Source organism: Microcaecilia unicolor, unplaced genomic scaffold (genome assembly GCF_901765095.1).
Source record: "Microcaecilia unicolor unplaced genomic scaffold, aMicUni1.1, whole genome shotgun sequence".
Taxonomy (NCBI): Eukaryota; Metazoa; Chordata; class Amphibia; order Gymnophiona; family Siphonopidae; genus Microcaecilia; species Microcaecilia unicolor.
The window spans coordinates 107,738-124,767 of NW_021963033.1; the positions used below are offsets into that span (position 1 = coordinate 107,738).

General features: G+C 41.2%; 1 protein-coding gene across 1 annotated transcript in view; it reads left to right on the forward strand.

The window, feature by feature from the left end:
- IBTK (inhibitor of Bruton tyrosine kinase) overlaps positions 1–17,030 on the forward strand; it is a 183,793-nt gene that overhangs the window by 61,208 nt on the left and 105,555 nt on the right. The window contains 4 exon segments of the mRNA XM_030188611.1: positions 1,988–2,165; positions 2,465–2,639; positions 6,587–7,189; positions 10,533–10,619. Of these exon segments, the coding sequence (XP_030044471.1) occupies positions 1,988–2,165; positions 2,465–2,639; positions 6,587–7,189; positions 10,533–10,619 (1,043 nt within the window).

Sequence of the window (17,030 nt, forward strand, 5' to 3'; positions counted from 1 at the left end):
CACTGAGCCAGTATTCTGTAACAATGAGCGAAATGGCCATGATCCCTTTTGAGTTATACGCTATGGGATTTGGGCACCCAGCATTATAGAATAACGTGCACCCAGATGCATGCACAAAATCGAATTGTTGCCAATAAACATTAATTGGTTAAAAGCACCCAATTATTGATAGTTGATGACTCGTTAATCAATTAAGTTGTCTATGTATCTTGGTCACGTGTCAAAATTTAGGAAGCCAAATTTGGGCACCATATGTAGAATCCATATGTGTGCCCCTCATGAAAGAAGAACTGTCTTCAGCTAATCCATGTAAGATCATGGGAGAATATCAAATCTCTGCCCACAGAATGAGCTATGGAGGCTGAGCTGTCCAGATAATAAAGGTAGAAAATTTAGATTTGGTTTTGGAATTTGGATGTGCAGCATCTCTGATATATCTGTGGTTTGCATGGTACAGGAGGAAATGCATTTCTGTTTTCTATTTCTCCAGGGTTGTACTATGTTTATTGGACTTGAGATGCCGCCTTTCACAACATTGCAGACAAAACGGTTTACAAAGTAAAAAAAAAAACAAAAGAGAAAACTCCAAAAGAATTACAGAAGTAGAAAGGAACGTCAGTTGTAGAGAGGATAGATGTGAGAAAAGAAAACAAGCAGAAGTGGAGATACTTAAGGAACCTAATTAGAATGGCGACACTAGCGATAACATTAGGAGAGAAGGGAAAGGCAAAACATTGAGCTCCATTGACGAAACCCAATAACTAGAGCTCGAGCAGCCATGAAAAGCACAGCTAAAAAGAAAAGTTGTAAGTGCAGACTTAAATCTAGGGCGGGAGTGTTTAGACCACAGAGAAAGTGGGAGAATATCTTAGTAAAAGTTCAAAGGGGCTACAGGTACATATCTTCACTTTACTGCTAACTTTATTGTCTGTCAAGAGATATGTTTGTGATACCTTTGAATTATGTGCTAATTTTCATATTTCATATTTTGTAAATTGCTAAAAACTTTCTTTGTGAGATCATCTGTCATTGAAGAAAGCAACTGATTCACATTCTTATAAGTTTCTGACTATATATTTAATGCAATTTTGGACTTGTCAATTGTTAGAATTTACTGTACGCCACATTGAACCTGAACTTTCTTGGGATAATGTGGGATACAAATGTCATAAATAAATGTGTGTGTGTAATGACATCAGCCCATTGAATGATCATGCAGCACCATCTAGTGGTATTTCATGTTTGTGTTTTTAAGGTAGTAGTGTCACAGCCTCAAGTTTGTAAATTCTTCATTGTGCTAATTATAGATTTTAAATGCTGCATTGTACTGATCACTTTAACCTATGTGTTAGAGTAAGATTTTAACCAATTTGCATAATCTTCTGTAAAGTAAAGCAGGGCTTTGTTAATTGAAAAATTTCTATCATAAGTAAAACTACAGAAATGTAAGAATATTATGGATAAGACATGAAAAGGTTAAAGCCAAATCTTAAAAGATTGATGTTTCTTGGATACTTTTAGAACCTACATCTTGATGTGAAATTCTCAATAGTCTATAAGAGTGGCAGAGTAAAATAAAATAAGAAAATATTGTAATTAGTTCAGATAATTCCTACTGGGTCTTTGCTGTTGAGGTCACACAGGAGCTTTCTACGCTAAGGGCCCTGTTCACTAAGGTGCGTTAGCATTTTTAACGTGCCTACAATTAACGTGCTCGCTAACAGTGTAGGCATCTATAGGGATATTGTAGGCGCATACGCAGTTAATGCGCATACATGGTTAACGCACGTTAAAGATGCTAACATACCTATAATGTAGTTTAGTAAACAGGGCCCCAACTTTGAAATGTGCATAGATCTGAAATAAACCCCTGTGGCCAGTGTTACCTTAAGGAAATAATTCTAATGATAGGAGCTTTTTCACTGTAATGTCCTGTTGCATATTGTTACCTTAAGTGGTTGTATTCTGGGTGTGTTCATTTTTTTAGGTGTTCTGCTGGAGGTCAAGCAGCAGTACCATGAAGCAATGTCGATGTTTGTATGGACAACAGGTTTATGTATCTGACATTGCATTGAGTAAGAATGAAATAATGTTTATTACACAAGAAGGTGAAGGATTTATGGGCAGGTGGGCAGGAGAAGGAAAAAAGTGTTCAGAAAAGAAAGGTAAGATCCTGACTCTGCAAGAATCTTTTATTCATTTTTGCTTTGTACAATTAGCCAGATTGAAAAACATTCATGATTCTGACATGCTTGTGCTTATTGGTGATTTCCAGGCCAAAATTCATGGTACAGTTTGGGTGTTTGCAAAACTTGTGTGTTTATTTGCACTTTCCATCTTCAAAGATTTTCCTCATTGGACCCTTCCCCCCTTCTCCCATGGATTCCATATGACTATGTTTCCGTGTGATTGATCTTCTAAATTTGTTTTCTAAAAATTATTTTTTTTTGTTTTCTTTTCACAGAATCTCTGTCAAATCTTTATAGTTCAGCATCTGAATCATCAAGTCACTGTGATACAAACGTTGTATATGAGAAAATAAGACTTGAGAAGCTCACTTTTGTGCACAGAGCTGTTAGTGTTACCAGTGATCCCAATGGATGCAACTTTGCAGTTTTACAGTCCGATCCTAAAACAAGGTACATTCAAGATCTTCTGTAGATGGAATCAGTTGATAGTTCCCTATGATCAAAGAAAATAAAATATGGAAGAAACACTGAATCTTTCAATTCTTATGCCTTGCATCCTTTAAATTTTTCTGGCTGTTCCTTATAAAAGCCCAATATCATTTCTTCCCTTCTCAAGTTTACATGCAATTTATTTTCAGCATTTTCGTTTTCTTTCAGCTTTTAAATTGTTTGGAAGCAGTGTGTGTGTGTGTGTTTAACTATTTTCCTTTCTTTACAGAAATGAAGGCTTTTATCATAGCCTCTTCTACTTACTAATTAGCCAGTTTTTCCATTTTTAACGTAATGGTTTGTCCTGGAAGCAATTGTTTTCAGTAAACCCCATCATCATTCTAGCAGTGCAAACAAAAAAGCTTGAACCAAATATAGAGGATAGTCTCTCTTGAGCTGTGAAGTATGACTGGATGTACACCAGTCTGAATATATCAAAACTGGAAAACCCATAGAGGTGCAACTCCCCCGCCCCCCCCCCCAAAAAAAAAATAAAATAAAAAAACAACCCAAAACTATAGACACTGGTTATAAATTAAAATGTTACTTTGAAACTCATACCAGGAAACTGTTGTTACTAGGGGATTCCATCATCAGAGGCGTTAACTTTGAAACACAGTTCAAGGGGCCATTCAAAGTGAAATGCCTTCCAGGCTCCTCAGCTACCAGGAGTACCAAGCAGATATTCTCTATAGTCAGAGAAGAAACTAAGGAGTCAAACACGGATGTTGTAATCCACCTGGGAACAAATGGCTTGTCCAGTAATACCCCACTTGCAGTACAGAGAGCTTTTCAGGAGCTGGGGGAGGGGTTAAAACCTTTGATACAAACAATAGCTTTTTCTGAAGTACTACCTACCTTTGGAAAGGGAGAGAAAAGATGGCGAAGTACTGAGAATTTCAATAGCTGGCTCAAAGCCTGGTGTCACGAAGAAGATTTTAGGTATAAAGGAGATTGGGGCAATACATGGAAAAACAAAAAAACTATATTGTAATGACAGGCTGCATCTTACTGTGGCAGGAAAAAAAATCCTTGGGGAGAAATTTAGACAATATGTTTCTAGGCATTTAAACTAGATGGCAAGGGTGGCATATGGAGGCAGTTCACTTCAAGTGATCACCTCCAGCTAAAGACAAGATGTGACAGTAGAAAAGAAAGCAATGAAAACGACAATCTTAGCAAATCAGTTCTTACCAACACAGCAGGAAGTGAGACTAAAGAAAAAACTAAACAGAAGACAAAAATGCTACTGAAATGTAGATGGAAAGCGATGACCACAAATGCTTGCAGCCTAAGCAATAAAGTTCATGACCTGCAAGCCCTGATGTTAGAGGCAGACTTAGACATTGTTGCAATCACGGAGATATGGCTCAATGATTCCCATGAATGGGATGCAAACATACCAGGCTATAATCTGTTTAGGAAGGGTAGAGATGGTCGTAAAGGTGGAGGAGTAGCTCTGTATGTGAGAAATTATATCGCAGCAACTGAAATGACAGGAGCCTGGGGAAAGGAAGAAGCGATATGGATCACCTTAAAAAGAGATGATGGAAATTCTGTCCACATGGGTGTTGTCTACAGACCTCCGACACAATCGGAGGAACTAAATAAAAATCTGGTCACAGATATACAAAAGTTGGGAAAGAAAAGAGAGGTGCTGTTGCTGGGAGATTTCAGTCTGCCAGATGTGGATTGGAAAGTTCCATCTGTGGAATCGGAAAAAATTAGAGAGATCATGAATGCTTTTCAAAGTGCTCTACTCAGACAAATGGTGATGGAACCCATTCACCCAAAGCAGGGAAGTCAACACGGGACTTGAGAGTCGGCTTACGCTAAGAGACTCCAGTACTCCACTTGTGTAATCCCCCTGAGCTGTTGGTCTAATAGGAGGTACTTGAAGAGGAGGGGATGGGTCTCATGAGTCTACAACCATTGCAGATGACTTCAGGTTGATGTGGAGGTTGACTGAGAAGGGAATGGGGAGGTTCATTCTTGGAAGGGTGGATCAAATAGCTTGGGTAAAACACTAAACTAAAAATTATCAACACTTGACTCCATCCGCTGATTTTGTGATCCCATTTAGGGTCATGATCCACATTTTGGGAACCAATAGTATACAGAGGCCTCATTTTACAAGGGAAGGGAATGGGACTTGATATACCGCTTTTCTGTGTTTTTGTTGCAACTACTTTCAAAGCGGTTTACATAGTATGTACAGGTACTTATTTGTACCTGTGGTAATGGAGGGTAAAGTGACTTGCCTAGAGTCACAAGGAGCTGCAGTGGGAATCAAACCCAGTTTCCTATGATCAAAGTCCATTGCACTAACCACTAGGCTACTCCTCCACTTCAAATAATTTATTTTATTTATCTAGATTTTTCTCATGCCTTGTTAGTAGCAGCTTTGGTTTTGGCACCGAAACTGAACAAAAATCCAGGTTTGGGTTTCTGCCAAAAATGCCTGTGAATTTTCAGTGGAAACCCAAAACTGTAGCCAGGCAACCCCTTCGCTTGCTGCTGCAGTCTTGCGAGGCTGCTGTGGGAAGTTGCAGCCACTGTTTTTTCAGTGCAGAGGAAGGGGGCAGGAACAACTCGGAATGCTCCTCTCTTGAAGGCACCATTAGACCTACCATGAGAAGTGGTGGAGGAGGGTGGAGTGGTGTGTTACACCTGAGGAGGGGGGGAAGGATGTGTTTTCTGTCAAGGGGCATAGAGAGGCTTTCTTGCAGCAGCAGAGGGTAGGGCCACAGTTTCGGTTCTGGTCGAAACTGAGTCATGGATTTTGTCCGCAGATTTGGTTTCAGATAGAACCAAAACTGCTGATTTCGGTCAGCCTCTAGTCCTATTCACATTTGATACATGCATAAATTGTTATTTAACCTTTTGTCTTGAATAAATGTTTTAAGTTCCTATTTTACAAAGCCGGAATATGCACATATCAAACCCAAGTGCGTGAAAATGGCAAGGGGGCATGGTCTGGTCATTTCTTGAGAGGGACAAGGGCGTGGCAAGTTCGTAGACATCTATTCCCCATCAATTTTTTAATGTTTGTTTTTTTTTAAATGCAGACACCCAGCACATAGATATCCATTTCTCCTGTATTTTAGATCGGGCTCTACGTCAGCAGATTCTGTTCTAAAATACTGCTGAAACTTGAGATGCACTGATCTGCATGTCTCAGTTCCTTCTATGACCAGCATAAAATGGGGCTGAGAACCATTTTGCTTGAACACAAAGCTTGATAGGCTATGGTCTATAGCATGTGCTTAATACAGCCAAACCAAAAGTGGGCTCTGTTGAAACTTGAAGGAGGGGGGGGAGTGTTCTGTGTATGCCACCTTTATTAGTGGTATTACACAGTCCAGCACTGGTGTCTTTCAGATTATATGCCTCATGTATACCAAGAAGCATTTATTCCTTCGCTTGCTTATGCTTTATAAGCTGCTACTTATGACTCTAGTTGAAGCTGGAGAGTTAGTTTATCAAATTAGTTAATTTCTTGCAGGTATGTTGGGTTGTATTTTACAGTATTTTACTGCCTAAATCTTCAGATGATTGTAGAAATACATCTTTAACTACTACAGTTCCTTTGCTACTTATTTTACATGTCTTGACTTAATTTCTTGTTGGCCGATATGCATGTATGCTGCTTATAAAGTAAAACTGAGGTAAAAAGTGTGTATGTAATGTTTATTTTCCTCTATGATTTTTCTGTTCTCATATTATTATTAGTAATGTAAACTGCCTTGATGGCTTGTCCAGAAGGAAGTATATCAAATTAAAAAACAGACTTGAAACATGAAATGTTTCTGGTATATATTTGGATATTCACTTTAGCTTGTAAGAATTTGTGAAGTAAAGTAAACATAAGGGGTTATATTTAACATAGGATGTGTTTTGTTTTCTAGCCTTTACGAAATTCCTTCCATTTCATCATCAACATTTTATGAAGACTTACGGAAGCTGTTAGATGAAAAGAATGAGATGGACAGTGTCCATGACGTGACTTTCCAGGTGGATACCAGGACCTTTTCAGTACACAAGTACATCTTGGCCATAAGATCAGATTTCTTCAGAAAGCTCTTCATTCCAGGCCAGGACAGTGGGTTTGACTCTTCCGATGTTTATCGAAAAGATGAGGATGCAGTAGGGTGTGACCTCTTTGTAATAGAGAAAGTCCACCCAGAGTTGTTTGCTTACATTCTACAGTTCGTTTATACGGATGCTTGTGATCTTTTGACCCAAGGCTACAAACCAAGACAATTGCACAAGGAAAAACCTGAAGAACATCAAGATGCACTCATCTCCAACCTCCATAAAATGAGTTTTCAGGAAGGTATAAAAGGAAAGTCTGCATTTGAGGTTTACAAAAACAACCAAGTGCACATAGCCAATGAAAAGAAGAAAAGCAAGTCTGGCAAAAAAGAAAAAGGTCAAAGTGAAGAAGTCAACCCTGTGAAAATGTTGGAAGGTGTCGCAAAGAAATTTGGTCTTGATGGTTTAATTGCAAGGTATGTCAATATCAAGTTTAAATTTCTTAAAAAAAAAAAAAAGAAAGGATTTTACTCTGTCCTCTTTGTCTCCCTTCTTTCCACTTTCCTTTTCATTAAGTTAGTAGACCAGAAATAGCTAGGCTTGATCCCAGAGGGCTATAGATGGATTTCATTTTGAAGATAATCAACCTACAGCATTTGAAATGACATGATCCTTATGCCTTTTTTTAATTCTTTTGATGGCATTTTAAAAGTGTTTCTAGTTAGACCTGTAGTGTATAGTGCTGTTTGATCTGATATCTAAAAAAATATATATATATTTCTTGCAACCTTTCAGCATTAGAAGGACATTTTCAAAAGAACATCCAAGTCAGAATTGGGACGTCCTGCTCATAATGTCCAATAAGAAGTCCATCTTTATAGCCATATTTAAACAGGAAGAATGTTGGGGTTTTCTGTTCAAAATACATAAGAACAACCAAAATGAACAGCCATTTTCCAAAAGAAAATGTCAAAATTATGAATGCCAAAAAAAGCCAGAGACAAAGCTGTCTGGCAGCATTTGTACAAAAATGGCTGTACAGACTTTCCAGCAGAGCAGAGGAGCAGCCTATTGGTCCATGCAGTGGACTATAATCCAGGGCACCCAGGTTCATATTCCACTGTAACTCTGTTATTGTAAACCATGAACCCTCCAGAGACACGGAAATACCTACTATTCCTGAATGTGTACCATCTCAGCCATCAAGCTCGCAGGTGTCTTCAGTAGGATGTATCTGTTTCTGGAGAGCTCACAATTTAAAGGTAAAAATAAAAACGAGAGTGGAAGTGGGATTTGAACTCTGGTCCCCTGGTTTACAGTCCACTACACCAACCACTAGTCTACTCTTCAGATCTGCTTGCTTTTGTGTTCAGAATGCCCATAATACCTGATGTTAGGGAGCATAGTTTCCCCTTTCGGTGTCACTTTCAGGGTTGAAGGAGGGGGACAGTAATCACTGGGGGATTAAGGAGGAGTTAAGGAGGATTAAGGGAACTTCACTGGCTCCCTATCTGTTTCCGTATTCAATTCAAACTTCTATTAACCTATAAGTGCATTCACTCTGCCGCTCCCCAATACCTCTCTACTCTTGTCTCCCCCTATGTCCCCCCTCGAGTACTCCGTTCTGTAGATAAATCTCTCCTATCTGTCCCTTTCTCTTCTACTGCTAATTCAAGACTCCGTTCCTTTTATCTCGTTGCACCTCACGCCTGGAATAGACTTCCTCAGCCTGTACGTCTAGCCCCGTCTTTAGCCGTTTTCAAGTCCAAACTCAAAACCCACCTCTTTACCACTGCTTTTGACTCCTAACTCACTTGCCCTGTCCTTTGTCCTCTTTATTCCCTTACCCTTAATTGTTCTGTCTGTTTACCTGTCTTATCTAGATTGTAAGCTCTTTGAGCAGGGACTGTCTTTTGTGTATGGTGCACAGCGCTGTGTATGCCTTGTAGCGCTATAGAAATGATAAGTAGTAGAAGTTGAGTCTTGCTTTCAGTGGCCAGCTAGTCAGCCTGAGCAACTTTTATACCCTGGATGTGATTGAAACAGGACTAACTTAGGATGCCTTTTTTTTTTTTTTTTTTTTGACTTGGACGTTTCTTCATGTTTGATTATCGCTGTTGGACATCCTAAATTTGGGCTCTCCCTAGTCCCACCCTAAACACGACCACAGCACGCCCTCTTGCTCTTTGGACAAATGCAGCATAGGATGTCCAAATTCTGCCTTTCAACGATTGTGATTTTGAAGTTTTTGGCAGATGGATGTTTTTTTGGCTATTTTGAGACATCCATTTGCTTCGAAAATGAGCCCCTTAGTGTCTGATGAAGCATAATAATTCACAGTTGTCCTCAAATATAGGCCTTATTGATGCATTACATGTGGTGATACAAAGGCAGTTGCAGAGATGCATGTGAACTGTGCATCATATAATATTTACCAAAAATGATAACTTATCAGGTTGACTGATCCTATTGCTTCTGGGAAGCAACACCAAAATAAGCAGCCTGTGTATAACCATATACAAGTATGAGCTTTTACTGTGACTCCACTTGATGCTATTTTATATCACCTTGTCCTTTAGAGTCCTTTATTCTACTGATATTTCAGCACTGTACACAAACACATACGAGACAGTCCCTGTTCACTTGCAATCTATTCAAGACAGACAAACAAACAGGACAAATAAGGGATTAGGGACATACTTCTTTAAGAAAGCCTACAATGAGATCCGATAACCAGCAGCATCACTAATATACCTCACCAACCCAATCAGTTATGAAAGCCCACCCTCTATAACTACCCTAATCACTCCCTTCCGTCTTCTACCCTCCCTTACTTAAACTATACACAATTCTACTGTATCTGATATCCTGATATGACAATGTTAGCATAATCATGTAAGCCACATTGAGCCTGCAAATAGGTGGGAAAATGTGGGATACAAATGCAATAAATAAAATAAATAAAACAATGTGGGTAATGAACATGTGAATAAGAGTTACAAGTAGCCTCAAAAAGTTGGGCTTAGCCTGGATTTGAATATGGCCAGAGACAGAGCATGACATGCTAACTCAGGGAGTCTGTTTCAGGGGTACGGTACAGCAAGATGGAAGAAATGGAGTCTGAAGTTCGTGGAAGAGAAGGGTTACAGATAAGAGTAACAGTTAAAAAGACTTCATACAACAAGCCACAAAGTGAGGAGGACTCGAGGAGAATTTCAAATAAGTCTTTAATTCTAACAAGCATAAAAAGGACCCGACACGGCCGTCTTTCGGCACAAAAGGCCTGCCTCAGGGGTCAAATAGATCTAAATAAAAGTGGAAATAAAAATAAATAATAAATGATAAAATACAAACGTAAATACGTTATACAATATCAAATTAAAAGTTATGATTAAAAATTAAGAAACGTATTAAAAATACAATGAAATTAATAAATAAAAAGTCTTCATAACCAGACTCCTGGCAGGTTCACTTTTCCACTTTATCTTGCAGTCAGCATAGTTTGTGATTGAATTTAGTATTCTTTAGTCAGAAATTCAAATTTTGCATATTATTTCAATCTTCACGTCATACTTGTAGTTTTACTTGTTCTTTCCTAATTTAAATGAGCACCTGTAAAGTTCTTAGCCAGAATGGTACCATAGCCCAAAATATTCAGTAGTGTTTCTATTGCTTAGAGTAACAAATTTAATGTCTTTTATGGTGATAACACTGAGGTTCTCCTTAAGTTGTTTTTCTCATGCAATTTCCTTGTTAAATACCGTAACAGTATTGCACATGTAGAGATGGTGGCTTAATTACATTCTTTATTCCTTGCAGACTGGATGGGATTAAATTTGAAAATGGAACAATTAACGTTGTTCATAAAAAAAGTGGAAATAAGCCAAAGTTCAACCAGAAAAAATGGTAAGCTGTTTTAATTCTGGGACATTTTTAGTGATTTCTTAAATTTTATTGCCTTTTACAGTGTTAATTGCCTTCTCTGAGCCTGCATGTGTCTTTTAAAGCACAGCACATGTTGTGATGGTGTTAACTTTCTATTTCAGTATTTTATATAGTTTCCTAACTCAGAATGCTTTACAATAAACATACTATAAAGCAGTGGCGTAGCTACGTGGGGCCTGAGGGGGCCGGGGCCCCCGCAGATTCACCCCAGGACCCCCTCCCGGCGAACCCGCCCCCGCCGCCGCCTACCTTTACTTTTGCTGGCGGGGGATCCTACTCCCCGCCAGCCGACGTCTTCTCAGTCCTTCCTGCACTTCAATTTGTTTGCTGACGTCCTGCACGTAATTGTACGTGCAGGACGTCAGACTCAGAGAACAGTTTTCTCTGAGTCTGACGTCCTGCACGTACAACGTGCAGGACATCAGCAAACAAATTGAAGAGCGGGAAGCGACTAAGAAGAAGACGTCGGCTGGCGGGGAGTGGGATCCCCCGCCAGCAAAAGTAAAGGTAGGCGGCGGCGGCGGCGGCGGGTTCGCGGCGGGAGGGGGGGGGCGGCAATGTCGGCAGTGGGGGGGCGGCGCCGGGGGGGAGGGCTAAAATGTGCCCCCTCCCCCCGGGCTCTGGACCCCTCTCCCACGGAAGGCTGGCTACGCCCCTGCTATAAAGTAAGTTTGTACTGTTCAAGAGACCCTATATCAGTGTTTGTTTTTCAACCAGTGTGGCACCCCAGCTCCTCAGGTGTGCTGCGGTTGAGAGGAGATCCCTTGGGGATCTCCTTTGGCCTGCCCTTCCCTTGCTCTGCAGCTATGTGCACTCTCAAGAAGCTGCAGCCAGCTCTCCTCAGTGACGATTTGGCCCAGGTTTAGCAGCACTTCCTACTCCACATCCTGTGGGAGTGTATTAGCCTCTCTGTGACCATCTACATACCCATGGCCCTCCAAGACATCTAAGTACCACCTCCTCCCTTTCCCTCCGATAGTTCAGTGCAGCTGCAGTTGCTGTCTGCCTGGGCTGATTCAGCAAGGCTCACATTGACACATAGGTCACCTGATCTACTGATGCATGCTTGTCGTAACATCCACGTGCAGCTGGCCCGTGTATGTCAGTATGAGCCTTGCTACATCAGCCTGGACAGAGAGCAAGTGTGGTGCTGAATTACTGAAGGGAGGACTCAGAGGACTTGCACATTGGCAGTTAACCGTGTTTGATGTTATGAGTCTCAGATGAGGACTGATAGGAAGGCTGGAGCGTGGGTTTAGGAAGTGGGGCTGGGAAAATATGGATAGTATGTGGATGCGGGGGGTGGGGGGTGAAAAAAAGTTGGAGTGTGTGTGTATACAGGGAAGGGGGCTGGAAAAAGGATGGATGGTGTGTGCCGGAGGAGGGATGCTAGAAAAAGATGAATGGTGTGTGTGTGCAGGGAGGGGAGATGGAAAAAAATGATGGATGGTGTGTGTGTGTTGTGTGTGTGCAGGGGTGGGCCTGGAAAAAAGGTAGATGGAGTGTGGGTGCAGGGAGGAGGGCTGGAAAAAACATCAAGGACAGATTTCCCACTGAGTTCTTTTTTAAAGAAGAGGGTGATGGGGGTATTCACTTTGAAATTGTTGTTTTTCAATGCATGTTATTAGTGGCTATAAAGATAACACAATGTTAAAAATTTTAATTATTGAACTTTAAACACCACCTTAATACTCATTTGTTAAATGATAAAATATATGAGGCTTATTTTTGAAAGAGAAAAACGTAAAAAAAAATGTCATAAAGCACAATTTGGATGGATATCTTCTCATAACTTCCTAATTAGTACTTTTGAAACCTATTCTGCAGACATTTATCTGCAGAATAGGTTTCATTTCATATGCAATGTGTCAAAATCACAAGAGGGCGTGTCTAACACTTGCACTTTTTACATCCATAATAGAACAAAACAAAAAAGTCTAGGGTGAAAACGTTAATGTTTTGGTCTAGTCCTGTTTTTATAATGAATAAGGCAAAAAAGGTGTCCTAAATGACCAGATGACCAGTGGAGGGAATCAGGGATGAGCCCCCCCCCCCACACTTTACTCCCATAGTGGTCACTGACCTCCTCCCACACCCAAAAGTTTTGAATAAAAATAGTACTCACCAGCCTCTATGACAACCTTAGATGTTATAAGCCAGGTCAATTAGAGTAGCATGCAGGTCCCTGGAGTAGTGTAGTGGTGGGTGCAGTACACTGTAGACGGGTGTACCCACGTATAGATGCCCCCTCCACCCATAGGGCTGTTTTAGTGGTGTACAGTTGGAGGTAGTGGGTTTTGGAGGGCTCAGCTAACTAGATAAGGGAGAAACGATGAGATGTGTACCTGAGAGCATTTATATGAAGTCCACAGTAGTGCCCCCTAGGGTGCCCATTGCTGTTTTGGGATGTGTAGGGGACTAGTCTGTTAAAAATGCTGGCTCCTCAACATCTCGATTGGTTTTCTACTTTTTTCACTTGTATGTTTTTGGGTTTTTTTCAAAAGTGGCCTGAAAAAAATAAACACGCAGAGCATAAAACCTTGTTACAAATGGTATTAAAAAGAAAGATAAGACCTTTTGCAGTTTCAAAAAAATGGCCATATTTTCTATAGGGATTGTGGACGTTTAGTGCAAACATCCAAAGTCCAACTTAGGCGTCATATTGAAAATGCCTCTCTATATATCCTTAAGAAAACAATGCTGTGCCTTGACAAATTTTGCACCTTGTAAGTGTGCACGAGCTGAAAAAATTTGAAAATCACTGCCCTATATCATCCTTTGTTTCAAATCAAAACTGCATATGTAAAAACATACAGAAATGTTCTTATTCATACAAGGTCTAATAACATGGTTGCTGTTGGATACCGTACACTGGGTCTCCTGCAAAGATATTCGAGGAAGAATGTCCTGATGAGTAGGGGGATCTTGTGAGATCGAGTAGTGCAATTACATATATTGAAAGTCTCTGTGAGTACAAGCAGGATGTGATAGAGCAGATCAGTCATTAAAAAGACTGGAGCTCACTGACTTACAGGGGCATTTTCGAAAGAAACATCTAAGTTGGAATTTGGACGTCTTTGTAAAACGTCCAAATTCAGAGGCGGGGAGAAGATCATTTTCGAAAAAAGATGAACGTCTATTTTTGGTTTCGAAAATACCATGGACTTCCTTGGATTTGAGCGTCCCTGGATTTGGACGTCTTTGATTATCGGCAATTTTCGAAACCAAAGACGTCCAAGTCTAAAACGTCCAAATGCAAACCATTAGGACGTGGGAGGAGCCAGCATTTGTAGTACACTGGTCCCCCTGACATGCCAGGACACCAGTCGGGCACCATAGGGGGCACTGAAGTGGACTTCATAAAATGCTCCCAGGTACACATCTCACCATTGCTCCCTTACCTTGTGTGCTGACCCCCCCAAAACCCACTACACCCAACTGTACACCATTACCACAGCCCTTATGGGTGAAGGGGGGCACCTATATGTGGGTACAGAGGGTTTCTGGTGGGTTTTGGAGGGCTCGCTGTTTCCTCCACAAATGTAACAGGTAGGGGGGGTATGGACCTGGGTCTGCCTGTCTGAAGTGCACTGCACCTACTGTTGAACTACTCCGGGGACCTGCATGTCCTGTCATGAACCTGAGTATGATATCTGAGGTTGGCAAGTAATATTTTTAATGATATTTTTTGATGGTGGGAGGGGGTTGGTGACCACTGGGGGAGTAACGGGAGGTCATTCCCGATTCCCTCCAGTGGTCATCTGGTCATTTTGGGCACCTTTTTATGCCTTATTCGTAATAAAAACAGGTCTGGGTGAAAACGTCCAAGTTTCAGTCATGGACATCTTTGCTTTTTTCCATTATGGCTACAAGAGGTCCAAGTCTTAGGAACGCCCAAGTCCTGCCTCCAATACGCCCCCTTGAGATTTGGACGTCCTTGCGATGGACTTCCGATAGAGACATCCAAAATGCAGTTTCGATTATACCGATTTGGACGTCTCTGAGAGATGGACGTCTAAGTGCCGATTTATGTCACTTTTTGGACATCCATCCCTTTCGAAAATGAGCCTGATAGTGTACTCTAGTGACCAACAAACAAAAGCTTTCCAGATCAGGTACTTCAGCTGACAGGAGTCTAGCATCTCAAAGGTAGTTGTCTTCACCTGGGATAGTACCAAATTGCCATCTCAAGACACAATGGGAAGCTTGATAGGAGATTGCAACAGAAGTTAGTTGTACAAAAACCAATCTACATTCTGTAAATAGTTGGGTCTTCCCTTTTTGTGGTGGTGATAAATGCCAGTTATACTGAGGTGAGTGCTAGCAGTTGTTTTTCAAACCTGTCTGACAGGTGTAGAAGGTATTTAAGCAACTTTTGTGTTGGACAGGATCTAGGGTTTTTATCTCATACTTTTACTATTTAAAAACATAACGTAGAAAAATGTAGGCAGATAAAGACCATATGGCCTATCCAGTCTGCGGCATCTATGCCATCTATTCTCCCTATCACTCCCTAAGAGATCCTATGTACTTGTCCCAACCTGTCTTGAATTCAAATAATATTTTCATCTCCACCACTTCCACCGGGAGTCCATTCCACGAATTCACTACCCTTTCTGTGAAGAAGTATTTTCTCAGGTTACTTCTGAGTCTGTCCCCTTTCACCTTCATCCTATGCCCCCTCGTTCCAGGTGAAAGAGAATTGCCTCCTGTGCATTTATGCCATATAGGTATTTAAATGTCTCTATCATATCTACCCTCTCCTGCTTTTCTTCCAAAGTATACATATTGAGATTTTTAAGTCTGTCCATTGGAGTCCCTTCTAGAAATTAAAGAACCTGAGAGACATTATTAGGCAGATTCAGTGAACTGAATATTATCAGCAAACATACTCTAGGCTTTGAGAACTTGTGACATAATGCTGGAATTTGACAGAGTTTCCTGATACTCATTGTTTTATCTGTGGCCCACTCTTCAATTCTCAAATGAACAACTCCCACAGGAACAGGAACCAGATCTGTTCTGACCAGTAACAACACTCCAGTGTGTCTTTTCACAACTTCTAAATCTATCGCCATATGCTTTGTGTGGGACTTATGATAATAATTATTAAATGTTAGTGTGGCAGATAAAGATCCACAGAGGGAAATGTATACTTTTCTAGGGGGTTGCCGGTACACTGATCGTAGTTTACTTTTAACATGGGGCCTGATAGTCCAACCACAGGAGGCAGCCCGCATAAGTGCTGTGATTGGAGCTGACCCCAATATTCAGTGCCAAGCCGTTTTTGTGACCGGCATTGAATATCTGTTTGTTTTTTTGGCTGGCCGAAACTTAACCGGCTAAGTGAATGTTCAGTGCTGGCCAGTTAAGTTTATAGCGGCCAAAGATAGGACTGCTATTTAGTTAGTCCGATTTGGCTGCTAAACTTAGCTGGCCAGCGCTTGACTATTCATGGATAGCTGGTTAGTCACTATGGACCTAAGAAATCGGCGCCCCCCAAAAAACACGCTTAGTGCTATTTTAGAAACGTCTTCTAAATATAATGCCCCTTTACTTGGGCGCTCCTGGATTTAGGGTCTGACCCAGTTGGAGCCTCGTGAGGGCAGTCTCCGTCAGTCCCTTACTGGTTTGGTGCTCAGTGCCTCCACCTGAGAAAAGAAGTGTTAGCAGGTGGGATTACCCTCTTCTCCCCCAGGAAACCCAAGATCAAGTCCAAAGCAAACTGTGGAAAGCAAGGCTAGCTGTTAGATTGGGCAGGTTTGGGAGACTTTTATAGCCTCTCAAGTCCAAAAACCACTCTGGAGTCAGCTGCTCATGCAACTCAAAGATTATTACTCTGCAACAGCAGGAACATAAATCTATTTCAGTCCCTCAGCATTTGGTGCAAACTTTAAAACCACAATCCTTCTGATGTTCTGAAGGGGAACTTCTGTATCCTCCTCCCTTGAATATATTTACAGATTCTTTCCAGTCGGGCTTTATACACGTTTTACAGATTCCTGTTCATGCCTATTCCAGAGAATAGTGTCCCAAAGGCTGTGTTCCTCTTACTTTTACAGGTCAAGACGCTCCATGGCCTGACCTCTATCCAGGGTGACCTTTGCACTAGCCCATCCTAGTCTTGGGATGGGCACCCCCTGTCTCCGATACCACGCTCCCGGGCTGGGTCTCTCCTCTGCCCACCCGTAACTTCTCTGTCACAGTTGTTGCTTTGCTGAGCCACAACACCCCTTTTCAGCTAATGGTTTTACTTCTCCTAGTTGGGATTCCTCTTTACTCCTCCAGGTCAGTGGCAGGGGACCATCAGGTAACCAAAGACCCCCCCCCCCCCCCCCCCCAAAAGGGCAAACATTCCTATTTATCTCTTTC